This window comes from Danio rerio, chromosome 10 (genome assembly GCF_049306965.1).
Source record: "Danio rerio strain Tuebingen ecotype United States chromosome 10, GRCz12tu, whole genome shotgun sequence".
NCBI classification, from domain to species: Eukaryota; Metazoa; Chordata; class Actinopteri; order Cypriniformes; family Danionidae; genus Danio; species Danio rerio.
In genome coordinates, this window is record NC_133185.1 from 36,366,640 (window position 1) to 36,382,901 (window position 16,262).

At 34.3% G+C, this 16,262-nt stretch overlaps 1 protein-coding gene across 7 annotated transcripts in view; it reads right to left on the reverse strand.

Annotated features, from left to right (window-relative positions):
• Nucleotides 1-16,262, reverse strand: part of robo3 (roundabout, axon guidance receptor, homolog 3 (Drosophila)) — a 265,569-nt gene that overhangs the window by 73,177 nt on the left and 176,130 nt on the right. For 4 of the 7 annotated variants that reach the window (XM_005172638.5, NM_001328416.1, XM_073913514.1 and 1 more), the window contains exons 3-6: nucleotides 13,170-13,327; nucleotides 8,419-8,539; nucleotides 8,176-8,314; nucleotides 6,089-6,216 (exon numbers count right to left, since the gene is read on the reverse strand). In XM_005172638.5, coding sequence (XP_005172695.1) covers nucleotides 6,089-6,216; nucleotides 8,176-8,314; nucleotides 8,419-8,539; nucleotides 13,170-13,327 — 546 coding nt within the window. Of the gene's footprint in view, nucleotides 1-3,405; nucleotides 3,418-6,088; nucleotides 6,217-8,175; nucleotides 8,315-8,418; nucleotides 8,540-13,169; nucleotides 13,328-16,262 lie in introns of all 7 variants that reach the window. The other 3 variants (XM_005172637.5, XM_005172636.5, XM_017357931.3) reach the window with 1 other exon arrangement.

Genomic DNA, 16,262 nt, shown 5'->3' on the forward strand with positions numbered 1-16,262 from the left:
CCTTGAGGATGCTGTAATATTCCTGGGCTAAAAGATCAGTTCGGAATGTGACACTTTTTTTTGGGACAGCTTAAAAAGAGCACTGTTGGAGGGGCGCCCTGGTGCCGCAGGATTAATCTGGTGCTACATGGGTTTATATCATATTTATTGTCTCTGGTCTTAGACATGCTAATGGAGAGGGCAGTTGAGGGAACCTGCTGTGGATTATTTTGCAACGCTGTGTGCGAATGATGAAACGGATCCTTCATCTTTAGTGGAAAGAAGACTGGGTGTCTTTTCGGTTTCTCCCTCACACAGAGTCTGACTAATCTAACCCGGTGTGTATTAAATGTCTGGTTTTTCATACATAGCTAAGCTCGAAGTTCATTTTGAATCTTGTGTAAGCTCAAATTTAGTGTTTCACCGTCTACATTTGCATCTGCCTTTTAAGGATGAAGAACAAAAGAAGTTAATTTCAAGTGTCTTATTAGCATATTGGAAAGCTTACAACTTAATATACATGGAAATATCAAGGCAAACAAATATTGGCTGAACACAGTGCATGCTTAATTAATATTTACAAAAATGCTGCTCTGATGTATTTTTGATCATCGTTCAGGAGCATAAGAAACTTTTTTTTGAGTAAGTTTTATTTTTTGAAAGAGTTTTTTTACACTTAACTCAATAACTGTAAGTAAACTCAAATGTACTGATTAAAAAAAATAAGCCAATAAAATAACCACTTTTTTATTATTCATTCATTTTCCTTTGGCTTAGTCTCTATTTCAGAGGTCACCACAGCGGAATTTACCACCAACTATTCCAGCATGCCATTCCAGCTGCAACCCAGTACTGGGAAACACCCATACACACTTATTCACACACACTCATTCACTACTGCCAATTTAATTAATCCAATTAATCTAAAGTGCATGTCTTTGGACTGTGGGGGAAATAGATCCCCTGGAGAAAACCTACGTGGACACAGGGAGAACATGCAAACTCCACACAGAAACACCAACTGGCCCAGCTGGGACTTAAACAAGTGACCTTCTTGCTGTGAGGTGCCACTGAGCCACTGTGCCGCCCCATAATCACATTTTATTGAACATTTTTTTTATACTAGCCTTGCCACGATAGCACAGTACTGCAACAAGTATACTAAATATCAGGTAATAGAAAAAAATATATAACTAAAATAATATGACACTTTAAAAATAATAGTCCATTAGTTAATGTTAGTTTATGTGTTTACATTAACATTAACTAAATTTAAATAATCTTGTAAAGCATTTAATAATCATAGTTCAACATTTAGTAATGCATTATTAAAATCCAAAGTTGTGCTTGTTAACATTAGTAAATGCGTTGTGAGTTAACAAAGGGCAAACGTTATTTAACTTAAATAACATTAACTAACATTACAAAGAAGAATAAAAACATTAATAAATGTATTACTAATTGTTTGTTCATGCATTCATTCATTTCTTCAATACATTAAATAACATGAATTATTATACCATTATTTTAAAGTGTTACCAAATATCCTTTCAGCGATTCATTTAGACAGTCTTTGGTTTTCTGCTGAGTATTTGCAAAATATTGAGCTATTTTGAACTCTGATCATTGCTTTGACCATTGCAACCTCCCCTGCATGGCACAAGCTATTGACATGAATGGGTTCCACAGTGCAGTACTTTCCATGTCCAGTGTAAAAGTCTCTTCATACCACACAGTGACTGGAAGCAAAGTGAAATCAGCACGCGGAACACCTCTTTTTTAACTAATACATTTAACAGTTTTTCTCTTCTGGATGAATGATTTTCAGTTTTTTTCTTTTTCTGATGATAATTTTCGGGTAGTCGAAAATTTGATGCATCCCTAATTAGAATATTTCAATCTATGAAATACTTCCCATTATCTTTCTAGAGCTAGAAATACCTCATCTGATACATTAATAAGAATGCTCAAACTGATAGAGGTACCTTTGATGTTGACTTCAGTGCCTAAAAGTTTTGCATAGGTGGGCACAACAGAGTGCATTTCCCAAACTTTCAATTAAATGTAACTTATCCAAAGTACAAATAACACAAGATACAATAAAAGCTCCAAAGCTGGCCTGTATGAAAGCTACCACATTTCTTTTTACCCCCTTAAAAGGAGAACAACGTCTTTGCTTTCCTCTGAAAATTTGCTGTTTCTTTCATTCTGCCAGTCTGTCTGTTGGTTGGTCTGTCTGGCTGTCACCGACCTGCACTGTCAGCATCAGATTGTGAAGAAAAAACAATATTTTTCCTTGATATATATTTAAAACCACTTCTCGGTCACATGTGCTCATTGTGCATATAGTTAAATACAGCTCTTGAAAGAAAAACAAAGCAAGCGGTAGAAAACCCAAGCTCCAAAAAAGTCAGAAGTGCGAGTATTTACTTTATGCTATTTATGAACACTTTAAAAAGTGAAAGGATTGTAGGCTTGGTGATTCCGAAGGGCTTCAAAGCCAAACCCGAGTGGTTTCTGCTGACAATATGGACTTGTTCAAGCTGACTGACTGGGCCACACTGCACAAAACCATTGTGGAAAACATCAGCTCCAGTTCCTTCAGATCTTCCAGAACTCACATCCACCGATGCATTATGGGGATTGCAGAAACAACAGTCAGGCTTTGGCGCAGAGGACCTCTCTTTTAGTGGCTAATTTGATCATGCTTTTCTTGCAGTCTTGAGTGTAAGGACAGAGGTCACTTGTGTGGTGCATTAGATAATGACCCTTTATAATTCCACACAGTAAAGGACATCCAAAGCCGCCAACATTTAAAAAGCCTTAGAAGTTTCAAAAACCTACAGTTTAGATGTAGTTTTTGACTGCGGAACTGAATTTCTGATTTAATGTGCTGGACAAGAATAGACACTCATTACTTTTGTATGTAGAGGGATGATTCTGAGTGTGATTCTGTCATCATTCCAAACCTGTATAACTTACCATGTCACAAAGTATAAAAAGATGAATTCTGTGTCTTAATTGCAGTTGTAGAGAAATGCCTTAATTTACAGCTGCACAATATATATATATATATATATATATATATATATATATATATATATATATATATATATATATATATATATATATATATATATATATATATATATATATCATTATGAAGTTCTACTTTTTATGTTAGGTCAGGTCAATTTTGATTTGTGTGGATTTAAATGAATCACAATATTTGGGAAATTTCCATTCAAGGGAAAATTGAACACAGGTCAGAAACAACAATGAGAAACAAGCAAGTATGCAGAAGAGAATGACCAGCGACAGAGTCTTAACCCTGTCACAACCAATCACAGCCTCCAAAAAATGTGAAGCAAACACACACATTCACACGCACTTGCATGCAGAGAAATGAAATGCAATGGTACTTACGAGATGGGCCCACTACAATGGAGATGAGGATGGAGAGAGAGACAAAACAAAATGGATAAAAAAATGAGATGGGTGGACTGGAAAGTTGGATTTAGTTTCTATGTATTTAGAACATGAAAGGAAAAAAATGTCAGAATGATTAATGAATCACAAGCAGGAAGAAACAACAACAACAGGCAGCAGTGACAGGAAGAAGAGGAGATGAGGAGGAAGTGATGAGAGAAACTCTAAATTAATGTTTCGTTTATGTCATGTTGGAATTACCATAATTACAAGACCACTCAGAGCTGTTGACATCCTTGGACTCACAACTTTCTTTTGTGTTTCTATGACAACACTTGAATATTTATGTGCACTTCTGTGGCTGATGATTTTTAAAATTCTTATTAAGTTTAGAAATATTAATATTTACTTACCAAAATACATAAAATATAAATATAACACTAATGAAATTATATTAAAAACATTAGTATAGTTTTATTATTATTATTATTATTATTATTATTATTATTATTATGTTTTATTATTATTATTATTATTATTATTATTATTATTATTATTATTTATTATCATCATTAGTATTTTTTTATTCATCATCATCATCATCATCATTATTATGTATTTTATTATTATTATTTATTATTATTATTATTATTATTATTATATATAATAAAAAAAAACTTTTTATTTATTTTTCAAATATTTGCCAAGTGATTCATCATTTTACTTCTTCTGAAGAAACTGTTATTTCTTTTAGTTTGTTTGGAATTAAAGTGGGTTTTAGTTTATTGTTAAACAAACTCTAAGTTTAATATTTTTATCGCCCCTAAGAAATTATCTTTTTCTAATGGCTACAGAACAAACCATGGTTGTCCAGTGACTTACCTAAATAAACTTAAACACTAGAGAAATAAAATGATAAAACATTAATAGTAGGACTAATAGTTTTACCTTTAAATTTGTGCACTTTCAACTGATTATTTAGGTAGTCTCTGCTTGATTTAAATCAAATAATAATATTAATATTAATAATAATAATAATAATAATAAATGAAAGAAATACACTACCTGGAAAACGTCTTGTCACCTATCCATGTTTAAGGAACAACAAATAATAAGTTGACTTCTAGTTGAACGTTTGGTATCAGAATTGGCTTATATGAAAGACAAAAGCCTCTAGATTATGCTTATTTTACCAAAATAAAACATGCTCATGCCTTGTTTTTTTAATTATTTAATTAGGACAGTAAAGTCTGACTTTGCTTAGACAAAAGTCTTGTTACTTAACAGAAATAATGTACAGTACAGAATATATAGTGATGGTGTAGTGGAAAAAGAATTAATATTGTGTCTGACTTCCATAAGCTTGGAAGCTTGAGCTTCTCTGCAATGACTCAAATAACTTATTAATAAAGTCATCTGGAATGGCAAAGAAAGCGTTCTTGCAGGACTCCCAGAGTTCATCAATATTCTTAGAATTCATCTTCAATGCCTCCTCCTTCATCTTACCCCAGACATGCTCAATGATGTTCATATCTGGTGACTGGGCTGGCCAATCCCGGATCACCTTGACCTTCTTTTCTTTCAGGAACTTTGATTTGGAGGCTGAAGTGTGAGAAGGAGCACTATCCTGCTGAAGAATTTGCCCTCTCCTGTGTCTTGTAATGTAATGGGCAGCACAAATGTCTTGATACCTCAGGCTGTTGATGTTGCCATCCACTCTGCAGATCTCTTGCATGCCCCCATACTGAATGTAACCCCAAACCATAATTTTTCTTTGACCAAACTTGACTGATTTCTGTGAGTATCTTGAGTCCATGCAGGTTCCAGAAGGCCTTCTGCAGTATTTGTTATGATTGGGATGCAGATCAACAGATGTTTCATCATAAAAATCTACCTTCTGCCACTTTTACAAATGATCAACTAGAAGTCAAGTTATTATCTTTTGCAAATATAAGCAATTTAGTTATATTAAAACATAACTGAACAAATCAGAACTTCCTTCTTGGCAGAAAATCCAAGCTTCGACAAAGATATAAACAGAATCAAGCCATAAGCTCAGAGCTATGCTAATTCCAACATGACGCGCACAAAAATAAACCCGTTCCAAATCGTGTTGTAGCTTCAGTCAGTCTCCCAGTGTTGCCAACAACATTTCTGCAAAGCCACAAATAACATTTCGCTTTTTTCGCTCGCAAGTTGAATCATCTTCAGTCAGCTGTCAGGTGAAATCACTCACAGCATGTGCGCGGCCATAAACAACTATTAAGTGTGTGGAATATTCTTAATGCGTGCATGTTCACCAAGCCCACCGTCATGTTTTATGAAGCAAGATGTGCCGCTAACCAGATGGAATTATGTTAATTGCATCTGGCAGCTTTAAATAAATGACTGTTGCTATAGCACTTTCGCTTCTGTAATCAGCAAAATGCAAAGCCAGCACGTGTGTGTGTGTGTGTGTGCATGTGCATGTGCATGCTCCGTCTAATAAAATTCAGACTCGATTGAGTGTGTGAGAAAGATGCAAAAGTCAGAGGGAAGAATATAATAGAATTATTGTCAGTTCCATCAGACGTCCTGCTGTGTGGATATGTGTGTGTGTGTGTGTGTGTGTGTGTGCGCTGGAGTGAGAGTTACTGAGCTAAGCATCATTTGTGCATCTGCAGAGTTGTTGTAAACTCACCGTGGACCTGAAGCGATCCGGATGCTTCAGCTTTGCCCACGCTGTTCTCTGATAAACAGGTGTAGGAGCCTTCATCTTCAGCCTTCACCTGAGTCAGACGCAGGCTGTTGTCGGCACGGATCTCAAACCTGCCAAGAAACACATCCACACACAATCGGATTACTCTCTAGTTTTATGGTCTGTAAACTGAGTTGCACTGTTCTCCGCCAGCTGCCTCAGGTTTTGGTACAGCAAATGTTAATGCTTTAAGTGTGAAAATGTAATTAATAACAAACATTTATTTTAGTAATTAATACTTATGCATTAATCATTTATTTTCCTTCAGCTTAATTTCACATTTATCAGGGGTCGCAACAGTGAAATGAACCACCAGCTATTCCAAAATATTTTACGCATATACATTATTTAACGTATGCCTATTTTACAGTATATAAAATGATTATATAGTGAGATGTAATAAAAAAAAATATGAACTGTTGTGTTTGCAGATGTGTGTGTGTCTCTCTCTCCCTCTCTTTTTATCTGCAGACAACGTGCCCTGGGATTGGCTGGAGTGACCCAGGGCATCTTTAAAAAAAAAAGAAAAAAACGGGCATGGAGAGGGAGATCGAGTTGTTGTTATAAGAGAATTACATAGTTGCAAGTGTTATTTTTGATTGTGTTTTCACGTTTTGGTGTGTTTATACATTTTTACTGTATTTGTTGATTATCCATCTGTGTTTTCCCCCTTGTTATTTTGTTTTTGGTTTATTTGTTGTTATTGTAACTACTGTTCTTTGTATATACACGGTGATAAGCAGTAGTGGTTGGACGCCACACTTTTCTTTTCTGTAAATACTTTCTCCAGATTTTATATATATATATATATATATATATATATATATATATATATATATATATATATATATATATATATATATATATATATATATATATAGAGAGAGAGAGAGAGAGAGAGAGAGAGAGAGAGAGAGAGAGAGAGATTTTTGTTTATTTTTGTTTATTACCTCTTTGAGGTATTCAGCTTCACATTTTAGGTGTTTAAAAAAAGAAAAAGAAAAAAGAAAAAAAGAAAAATAAACGGACCTGACTCCGAGGTTTGATTTTTTTTTGTCCAATGTTCTTTTATGTTACGTCCTTAACCCTAGACCAGAGTCGTAACAAAGTGTAGGGCTCGTCCTTTGTTTTTGTACATCAAAAACTTGGATGCGCATTGGATTAAAAAGTCATTTCAATTTATTCTTTGTTTGGCTGCTTTCTTTTTGGTGTGGGAGGAGTAGTGAATCGTGTTAACATGGATTTGGATTTGACTGCTTTTTACTTTCTCCAAGCACAGCACAGTCGGATCGCTGCCGTAAGGATGACTTGATTAAAATTGCTGAATTTTTTACAATTGTGGTCCCATATAAGGCTTCAAAAAAATTTTTTAAAGACATGCTTTATAAAAAAGTGGTTTTGCAGTGAATACTGCCTGATCCTAAATAAATAAATAAATAAATAAATAAATAAAAGTTCTTTTTAATGGATTAAGTTTCATGATTTATCATATTGCTAATGCAGAGCAATTATTAATTTTAAAACATATTAAAGCTTTATTAAATAGAAATTTTAAATATTAACAAATATTAACATATTATATGACATCAACTTTTTTGATCTACAATGATGATTATTATTATTTTTTTTCAAGAAGCAATAGCAGTGGTAGTATGGAATATTCAAGCATTTTTTATGCATGTGTGTACTACCTGTAATGTTCAAATAACTTATTAATATCTTATCTTATCTTATCTTAATAATAAACATCTTGGAATAGTTTATGTAATATCTGGATTTTCCTTCATAGCAAGCTTTAGCTTTTTTTAAATGTTACCTCAATTATATAAACATATAACAATTAGGAAATGGATTGTTAAAGCAAAAAAAGCAATTATTTCTCTATCTGTTAGTCTATTAATCAATCGATATTTATTTATTTATTTATTTATTTATTTGTTTGTTTGTTTGTTTGTTTGTTTGTTTGTTTGTTTGTTTATTTATTTATTTATTTCATGCCAACAATTTCATTACTTGTGTTTGAGTCTCACCTTCCCCGAGGCAGTTCTCCTTCCTCTTTCTTCCAGCGTATGGTAGGAGCTGGGTCTCCTTGAACCTCACACTGGAAATCCACTGTATCATCAGCAAGAACCACCTGATTCACAGGTCTGCGCACAAACATGGGCCGCTCTACAAGAGAAAGAGATTTACGGAGAGATTAGTGTGACACAGAGAAAGCAAAACTAAAATTAAATAATAATAAAAAAGACTGAAGAGCAGATCCACAAACACACCAAACACTACAAGCTCAGCAGGATCGCTGTCCTTCTCTCCAACCATATTGGTGCCGACACAGACATACATCCCGGCATCACTTTTGCGCGTGTTAGAAATCATCAGCTTCCCTCCTCGGATCTGGAAAGAAAAGCACATCTGTAAGAGATCTGACTACAAAGCAAAATATTTTTTTAAAAGCCTATTCTACTCACCAAGACTGCATTTATTTGATTTAAAATACCAAAAATGTCATATATATATATATATATATATATATATATATATATATATATATATATATATATATATATATATATATATATATATAATTACAATTAAAAAAACTCTCAAATAACAAAAAAGTTTCTTTTGAAAACTCTTCTCTTATTGATTTGTTTAAACTTTAATTTATTCTTGTAATTTAAAGCTAAAATTCTGTTTAATTACTCCAGTGTTCTGTTACTTGATCTTTCAGAAATCATTTTAGAAATATAAATATTTTTATATAAAAAACATCTTTACTTTCACTCTTAAGCAATTGATTGTGTTCTTGAAGAATAAAATTAAGTATACTCATTTATTTATTCATTTTCCTTCGGCTTAGTCACTTATTTATCAGAGGTCACTACAGCAGAATGAAATGGCCCGGTTGGAAAATGTGTGCCAGAGCACGGTTCGTTTGAGCTTTGGAGCGATACGCTTGTAGTGTGAGTGCAAAGCGTGCCTGAGCCCGAAACTGAAGACGCAATGTTCCTTATGGGGACTGTTTCATATGGATTTACTAATCATTCTTACTTTTGATTGAACATGAACTATCATAGTTTATTAAAGACGCAAATCCCTCGCTTTCATGAACACAAAGACTTTCATGAACATGTATAAGAGTGAAAAGTCTCGGATCTGTTCGGCAAAATATTTGACTGCATGTTGCTGCATCCAAAACGACTAAAAATAACGCAAGCCGATATAACTAAAGCAATGTCCACTGTGCTGAGCGAGAGCACTTCTCTTCCTGTTTAATTGAACAGTCGCATCATTGATGAAGTAAGCGAGCTCCGGATTGGGAGGCAAAATGCAGAGTAAGTGCAGGTCGTCGGAAAAGAAGGGAGGGGGGACAATCGCGTTTCAGCATGGTTCAAGGCAACTTTACCTACTGTGAGTACGGCCTAAAAGTAAATATACTTCATTGGTATTTGTAGTACCATGGCTTCACCTAAAAAATATGAAGCCATTGTCAACATTGATCATAATAACAAATGTTATTTTGAGCAGCAGATCATCATTTAATAATGATTTTTGAAGACACTGAAGACTATAATAAGCATTAAATAACCGCAATAAATACTATTTTACAGTACACTTGACAAGCAAAGAATTCATTTCAATTGTATAATATTAATAATAATTCACAGTTGAAAGTTTTTAATGTATTTTTGATCAAACAAATGCAGTCTCGGTGAGCAGGAAAGTAAATCAAAGAGCAAACCAGCCCCCCAAAAAACCTAAAACGTTTGACTGGTGTGCACATTTATAAAAGATCTAAGAGAAAAACACAGTAAAAACCCAACTGGTCCCCACAGGAAGCCAAACATGCTATGATGTTTTATGAACGTGGTTTCAGGGTACTGGAAAACTGTAAATACTAAAAGCAAAGCGAGTTTGGTTGTTTATGAAACACTTGACACCGAGAGGACGACCCAACCGATACATTTAGCGAAAGTGCTGTAATAGCCTATTTAGTCGAGTGGCTGATAAGAGAGTCATTGGAGAGACTGTCAAACAATGGGTCAGTGTTAGAATGTTGTACAAAGAGAACAGAGCGATAAAAAAATGACATGTTCCTACTGTTTGTTGGGTGTTTGTTCATGTTTGTGTGCTTTACTGACAGTAATGCCCTCTGTGAACTTATTACTTTAGTTTTAAAAATGTTCAACAATGCATATGTTTTCATGTTTAATCCAAAATTTTTAAGTAATTTCCAGAATATTCTGCAAGATGGATTGTTATCAAATGAAGTGTTCACCAGTGTACTTTCAAAAAAAAACTTATACATTACAAAAATGCATAAGTGTGCAAAGTGTATGTATTTGAATTGGTGGATGGAATGAATTATTGTAGAATTGACACAAATTGTTTGTTTAACATCAAATTCATTCAGGAACAACACACTACAGTGTCGCTCTTGAGATGTGGTCACGCCACACTTTCCGTCCCATTGACTTCCATTCACAAGCATGCGAATGTGTCAGACCAAAAGCACAAGCCCCTGCAATGATATATTGCAATTTGCTGAGTATCAAAACTTTTTAGTTGAATCAAATTAACTTTTTTTAGATATCTTAACTTACATTGATCAAACTGACTAAATATTAAGTTCAACTTTGCAAACTTAAAATATTTAGTTGAAACCTGATTTACTTAAGTTGTAGAACATAGAACTATATATTGTCTTGACGTTTTTACAGTGCAGCTATTAGCTTAGCTGCATTTTCTGCAGCTTTAGTAGATTCAGTAGCTACTTATAATACAATGTAGGTTTTTCAGTAGCTAGCTATTTTTTCCAGGAAGCAGAAGAGTACAAACACTTGACAAAAGCTACATTTAATTTTGTGAAGCAGCACAGCATCGACCACAAGACTTTAAGTTAATTGCAATGCTACATTTGTTGCAGTTTTGTACTTTAACTCCTGTCAATCTGAGAAAGATGAAAACTATGTAATAAAACATCAAACTTTAACATCATAACTGCTTTACATTGTATTTAGTTACCAAATATTTCACTTAAAATTGGCATTTATTACCATTGAAATGCTATCTTCGATGTAACTAGCTACTTTTAGGAAATAACTTTTACTAATTTTAACTAATTTTTAGATCTTTAGTTTGACAGTAGATTAGCTACTTTCCCTGATGAGTAGGTTGTAGTCAGGGCCAAACAGAATCTGCAGACTTTTTTTGCTATTTCTGCGCAGAATTTTGTAAAAGATCTGCAGATTTATGTGGAATGATTTTGGGAGTATCATAACCAAAAGTTTAATATATAAAATAAAAAATAATACCTTTTTTACTTTTATGTAATGTTTAAAATGCAAATACAAATAGATCCACTAATTTAATAAACAAAGCAAGTCTCCGGTGTAATATATCTACTAAAAGACAGAAAATATTATTTTTACAAACTGTATTGTAAATAAATCATATGAATATTTTCATATTAGTCAATTATATTACTGAAATTAATTTAAAAACTTAAAAAATATAAATTTACACACATTTAAACAAGTAAATAAACAGACTCAAAATCTGCAGATTTCTGTGAGCTCAGATTTCGTGTGGGCCTAGTTGTAGCTTATCAAGCTACAGGTTCAGAGTAGCTTCCCTAACACTGAAGTTTGGTGAACGCCTGCAAATCAGGTGTAAAATCCAAACATGACCTCTTGGTGCAGAAATGTAAAACACGGAGGAATCATTTATTTTAGCAATGTTCTTAGTTATATCCTGCCTCTTTTCACAGCACCGTCCCATTGAATTTCACATAATTAAAGTCAAAGTCTTATTGCTGGCAGCTCTCTGCAACTCTCACAGGGTCACCCACTACAGCTAAGCAGGGCTGTGACTGGTCAGTACCTGGATGGGAGACCACAGGGAAAAGCTAGGTTGCTGTCGGAAGTGGTGTTAGTAAGACCAGCAGGGGGCGCTCAAACTGTAGTCTGTGTGGGTCCTAATGCCCCAGAATAGTATATAGGACTCTATACTGCTCAGTGAGTGCCGTATTTCAAATGAGACGTTAAACCGTAGTTGTTAAAAATCCCATGATGTCCTTCGAAAAAGAGTAGGGGTTTAACCCCTGCCTCCTGGTCAAATTTCCCCACTGGCCTCTGTCTATCATGGCCTCCTAATCATCCCCATATGATAAATTGCTTTATCACTCTCCAACAATCATCTGGTGTGAGTCAGGCGCAATATGGCTGCCATTGCATCATCCAGGTGGATGCTGCACACTGGTGGTGGATGTCGTAATTCCCCACCGGAAAATGTGTAAAGTGCTTTTAGTGTCAAGAAAAGTCTATATAAATATTATTATTATTAGTATTTATATTATAATTTTATTGTTATTATTTATATTTATATAATTGTAATTATAATAATAAATATTGTTATTATTTATATTATCTTATACTACTACTACTACTACTACTACTACTAATAATAATAATAATAATAATAATAATAATAATAATAATTATTATTATTATTATTATTATTATTATTATTATTATTATTATTATTATTCAAAGTGCTGTGTATTAAGTTTCATTAGTTATTTCATTCATTGCATGAACTAGTAATGAACAATACTTGTACAGCATTTATTAATCGTGGGTAAACATTTACTAATGCATTATTAACGCTCAAATTCATGCTTGGTAACAATAGTGATGTTAACAACTGTATTTTCATCAACTAATGTTAACTAAAATCAACAAATACTGGAATTTTTGTTCATTGTTTGTTCATGTTAGTAAATGCATAAACTAGAAGTAACTAATACAACCTCATTGTAATGTGTAACGATTAACATTGACAATAAACATCACACCCCGAAGCATCCCAAGTCTGAATTTTACTCCAGTCTCCAATGTCGCATCATGCTTCATAAATCATTGGAATATGCTGATTTGATGCTGTCAAGACATTTCTTCTTGCTCAATGCTAAAAATAGTTGTGCTTCTTTGTGGAAACTATGATGCAAAAAGAAGACATTCACCGTTATCCTCTCGTCCTTGTCGTTGACTTTCACATTGTTCCTCTTCCAGGAGATGGTGGGTTCTGGGTGTCCTCGTGGAGGGATGCACTCCATCACTGCCGGCTCTCCTGCCGCCACCACCACATCACTGGGGGTCTGTCGGAAATCATCCCGGAGAACTGAAATACAGGGAGAAACTCGTCAGAAACTACAACAAACAGCCCTTCTTTACTGTGCTAATGCAATGCAATCATTGTGTTAGCTGCTTTTCCTGTTTAATTTGTTTGCAATGCTGCCCTATTCCCCTTCTCCCCCTAGTCTTAATTTGCTCACTGTCCATGTCGGCCTAATAAATAATGCATTGTTTTCGCCTAACACATGACTATGAATAATTAAATCAGTTAGACACTGGCAAAATTGCCTTTTTTTGGTTACCGATCCTGCAATTATAACAGATACAAAAATGAAGGTGTGCAAAAACACAGATTTGGCAACATAAGCAATAACCACCAACACAAATATCCTTCAATCGACCTTCTTCCACCTTTGGGGCTGATGATATCAGTTGCCTTCTCAATCTGGATTTCCATTTTATTCCCAATACTTTAATCTGACCAGTGCTCTATCAAGTCCACTAAATCGTTCTGCAGCAGCTTGTTGCCAATTGGCATTTGTGGCCCAGAGCGAAAGGTTTGCGTTCAGATAGGGTATGAAGTAAGAGTCTTTCCATATTGCGCTGGCTCAGATCCAAAAATGAACCAAACTACGACTCTCTCACTAGGAACACAATATCCAGAGCTCAGACAGCAAATAAATCCACTGAAATAGAACCCAGTTTTTGTCTGCAAGCCACGAGAGAGGGAATTTAAAAGTTCCCTTCATAGCCAGAGGGAACAGACTGAACTTGAACACTGAAACAGGCAGCAGACACTAAATAGAGCCTGAAGAAATGCTGCTGTTTTTTTTTTTCGTATCTTGATAAATCAGCAATTTCACTTTTCCTATTTTAATTCAGTAAAAATTGCATGCTGTGTTTCCACACAGGATGGGTTATGTATAGTTTCAGCCAGCCTCACTACAGGAGAATTGTGTTTTCACCCTCATTCTTTGTTGATAAATTACTCTAAATGAGGGGAGCATGTGTCTGCAGTTTGTAATTAGCATAAGAGACGCCCATCTCCAAATAAGGGCGTGCCACACAATCTCAAGTACAGCCCTTGAAAACTCTACATACTTGTTCAACGGTACTGAAGGTCCATCAAATGACAAACCCTTATAATATGGATAAAATATAATACTTATTATAATATTAATTATTTGGATAAATATATACATCTATCCTAGATGTATAATGCACATAAGACAAATAAATGTCTGCATGTGCATAACTATTTTTTTATTACAATTTCTAATATATACCATTTATTTCAGCTGAAAATTAACAGACTGAACCCAAATACTAGAACTAACCAACCAAATAAATAAATAATAATTAAATATGTTTTTAATAAGAAATATGACTTCAATTACTCACAGACATAATGTATATTTTTCCATATTTAGATGAACTTGGATGGATGGATGGATGGATGGATGGATGGATGGATGGATGGATGGATGGATGGATGGATGGACGGATGGAAAGAAAGATGGAAGGATGGATAGACAGAAAGATAAATGGATGGTGATGGATGGATGAATGGATGGATGGATGGATGGATGGGTGGGTGGTTAGGTAGGTAGGTAGGTAGATAGATAGATAGATAGATAGATAGATAGATAGATAGATAGATAGATAGATAGATAGATAGATAGATAGATAGATAGATAGATAGATAGATAGATAGATAGATAGATAGATAGATAGATAGATAGATAGATAGATAGATAGATAGATAGATAGATAGATAGATAGATAGATAGAATAAAATAATACACAGAATGATATATAGAACAACAGAATGAATGATACATAGAAAGAATTAACAACATATACATTTTAAGATTCTCTAGCCGTACAGTTTTCTTCAGTTTCTCTCTGAAAAGCATCTCCTATCTGCCTCCTTTTTTATTCTGTCCTTCTCTCTTGACTGACCTGAACCTCTCCAAATTCTGTAATCCAACCGAACTGACAGAGGTCTGATAACAGTCCAAAGGTATTCATTTCTCTCTCTTCCCATCCATCTCTTTCACGCTCTCTCTCTCTGCCAGCCTCTATCTCAGCCTGACCACTTCACACATCTTCTCAAAATCACACAATCTGAAAAGTTTGCGAGCTGAAGTGTTATATAAACTTTATGAACAATTTCTAACATGCGGAGTGCGGAGGTTGAGCTTAATGTGCATAATTTGCACATCAAGACGTAACAAAGATTTAATAATTATAGAGAGATGGTGGGGAGAAAAGAATGTGCATATTAAAACAGCCAAAATAGTGGTATCAATGATCTTCTCCAAGTTCGATCAGTCTTTTAATTCTAGACGGCACTTGTAGGTTTGGCAGAGCTCTGGTATGTAAAAATACTACAAAAAACAGTCTTCAATATATTCACGGTGTAAAACTTAGCACCTAAGGTATGGAAGTCTGTTTTTCCACAAAATAAAATAAGGAATTGAACTAAAAATTTGATATTTTTTATTGCATGTTTATAGTTCAGAGCTCTGATTTTTTTTTTTCAGAAAAATTAGAAATACAGTCCAAATTGCAAAATTATATTTCTTTATTCTGACTTGCTTTATTGATATAAACTCAGAATAGCAAGAAATATTGTCACGATCAGAACATTCATTATCACCAGAACTAAAAGTCTGACACTGATTTGAACTACAACTCCCGTCATGCACTTCACACACACACCAGTTCCGGTTCACCTATGACTGCACACACACAGCTGATAATCGTAAGGCCTAATGACCATGACTATTTATACACCTCACTTTGAGGCTGAGTCTTGTTGGTTATACTCTGTAACATTACAAAGCAGTCTTCCAGTTTAGTCTTTCCATGTTTGACCCTTGCCTTGTTCCCTTGTTTACACTGTCTGCCACCTGTATCGACCATTTGCCTGTGACCTGACTACAATTCTGAATTCACCTGTATGTACCTGTTTGCTC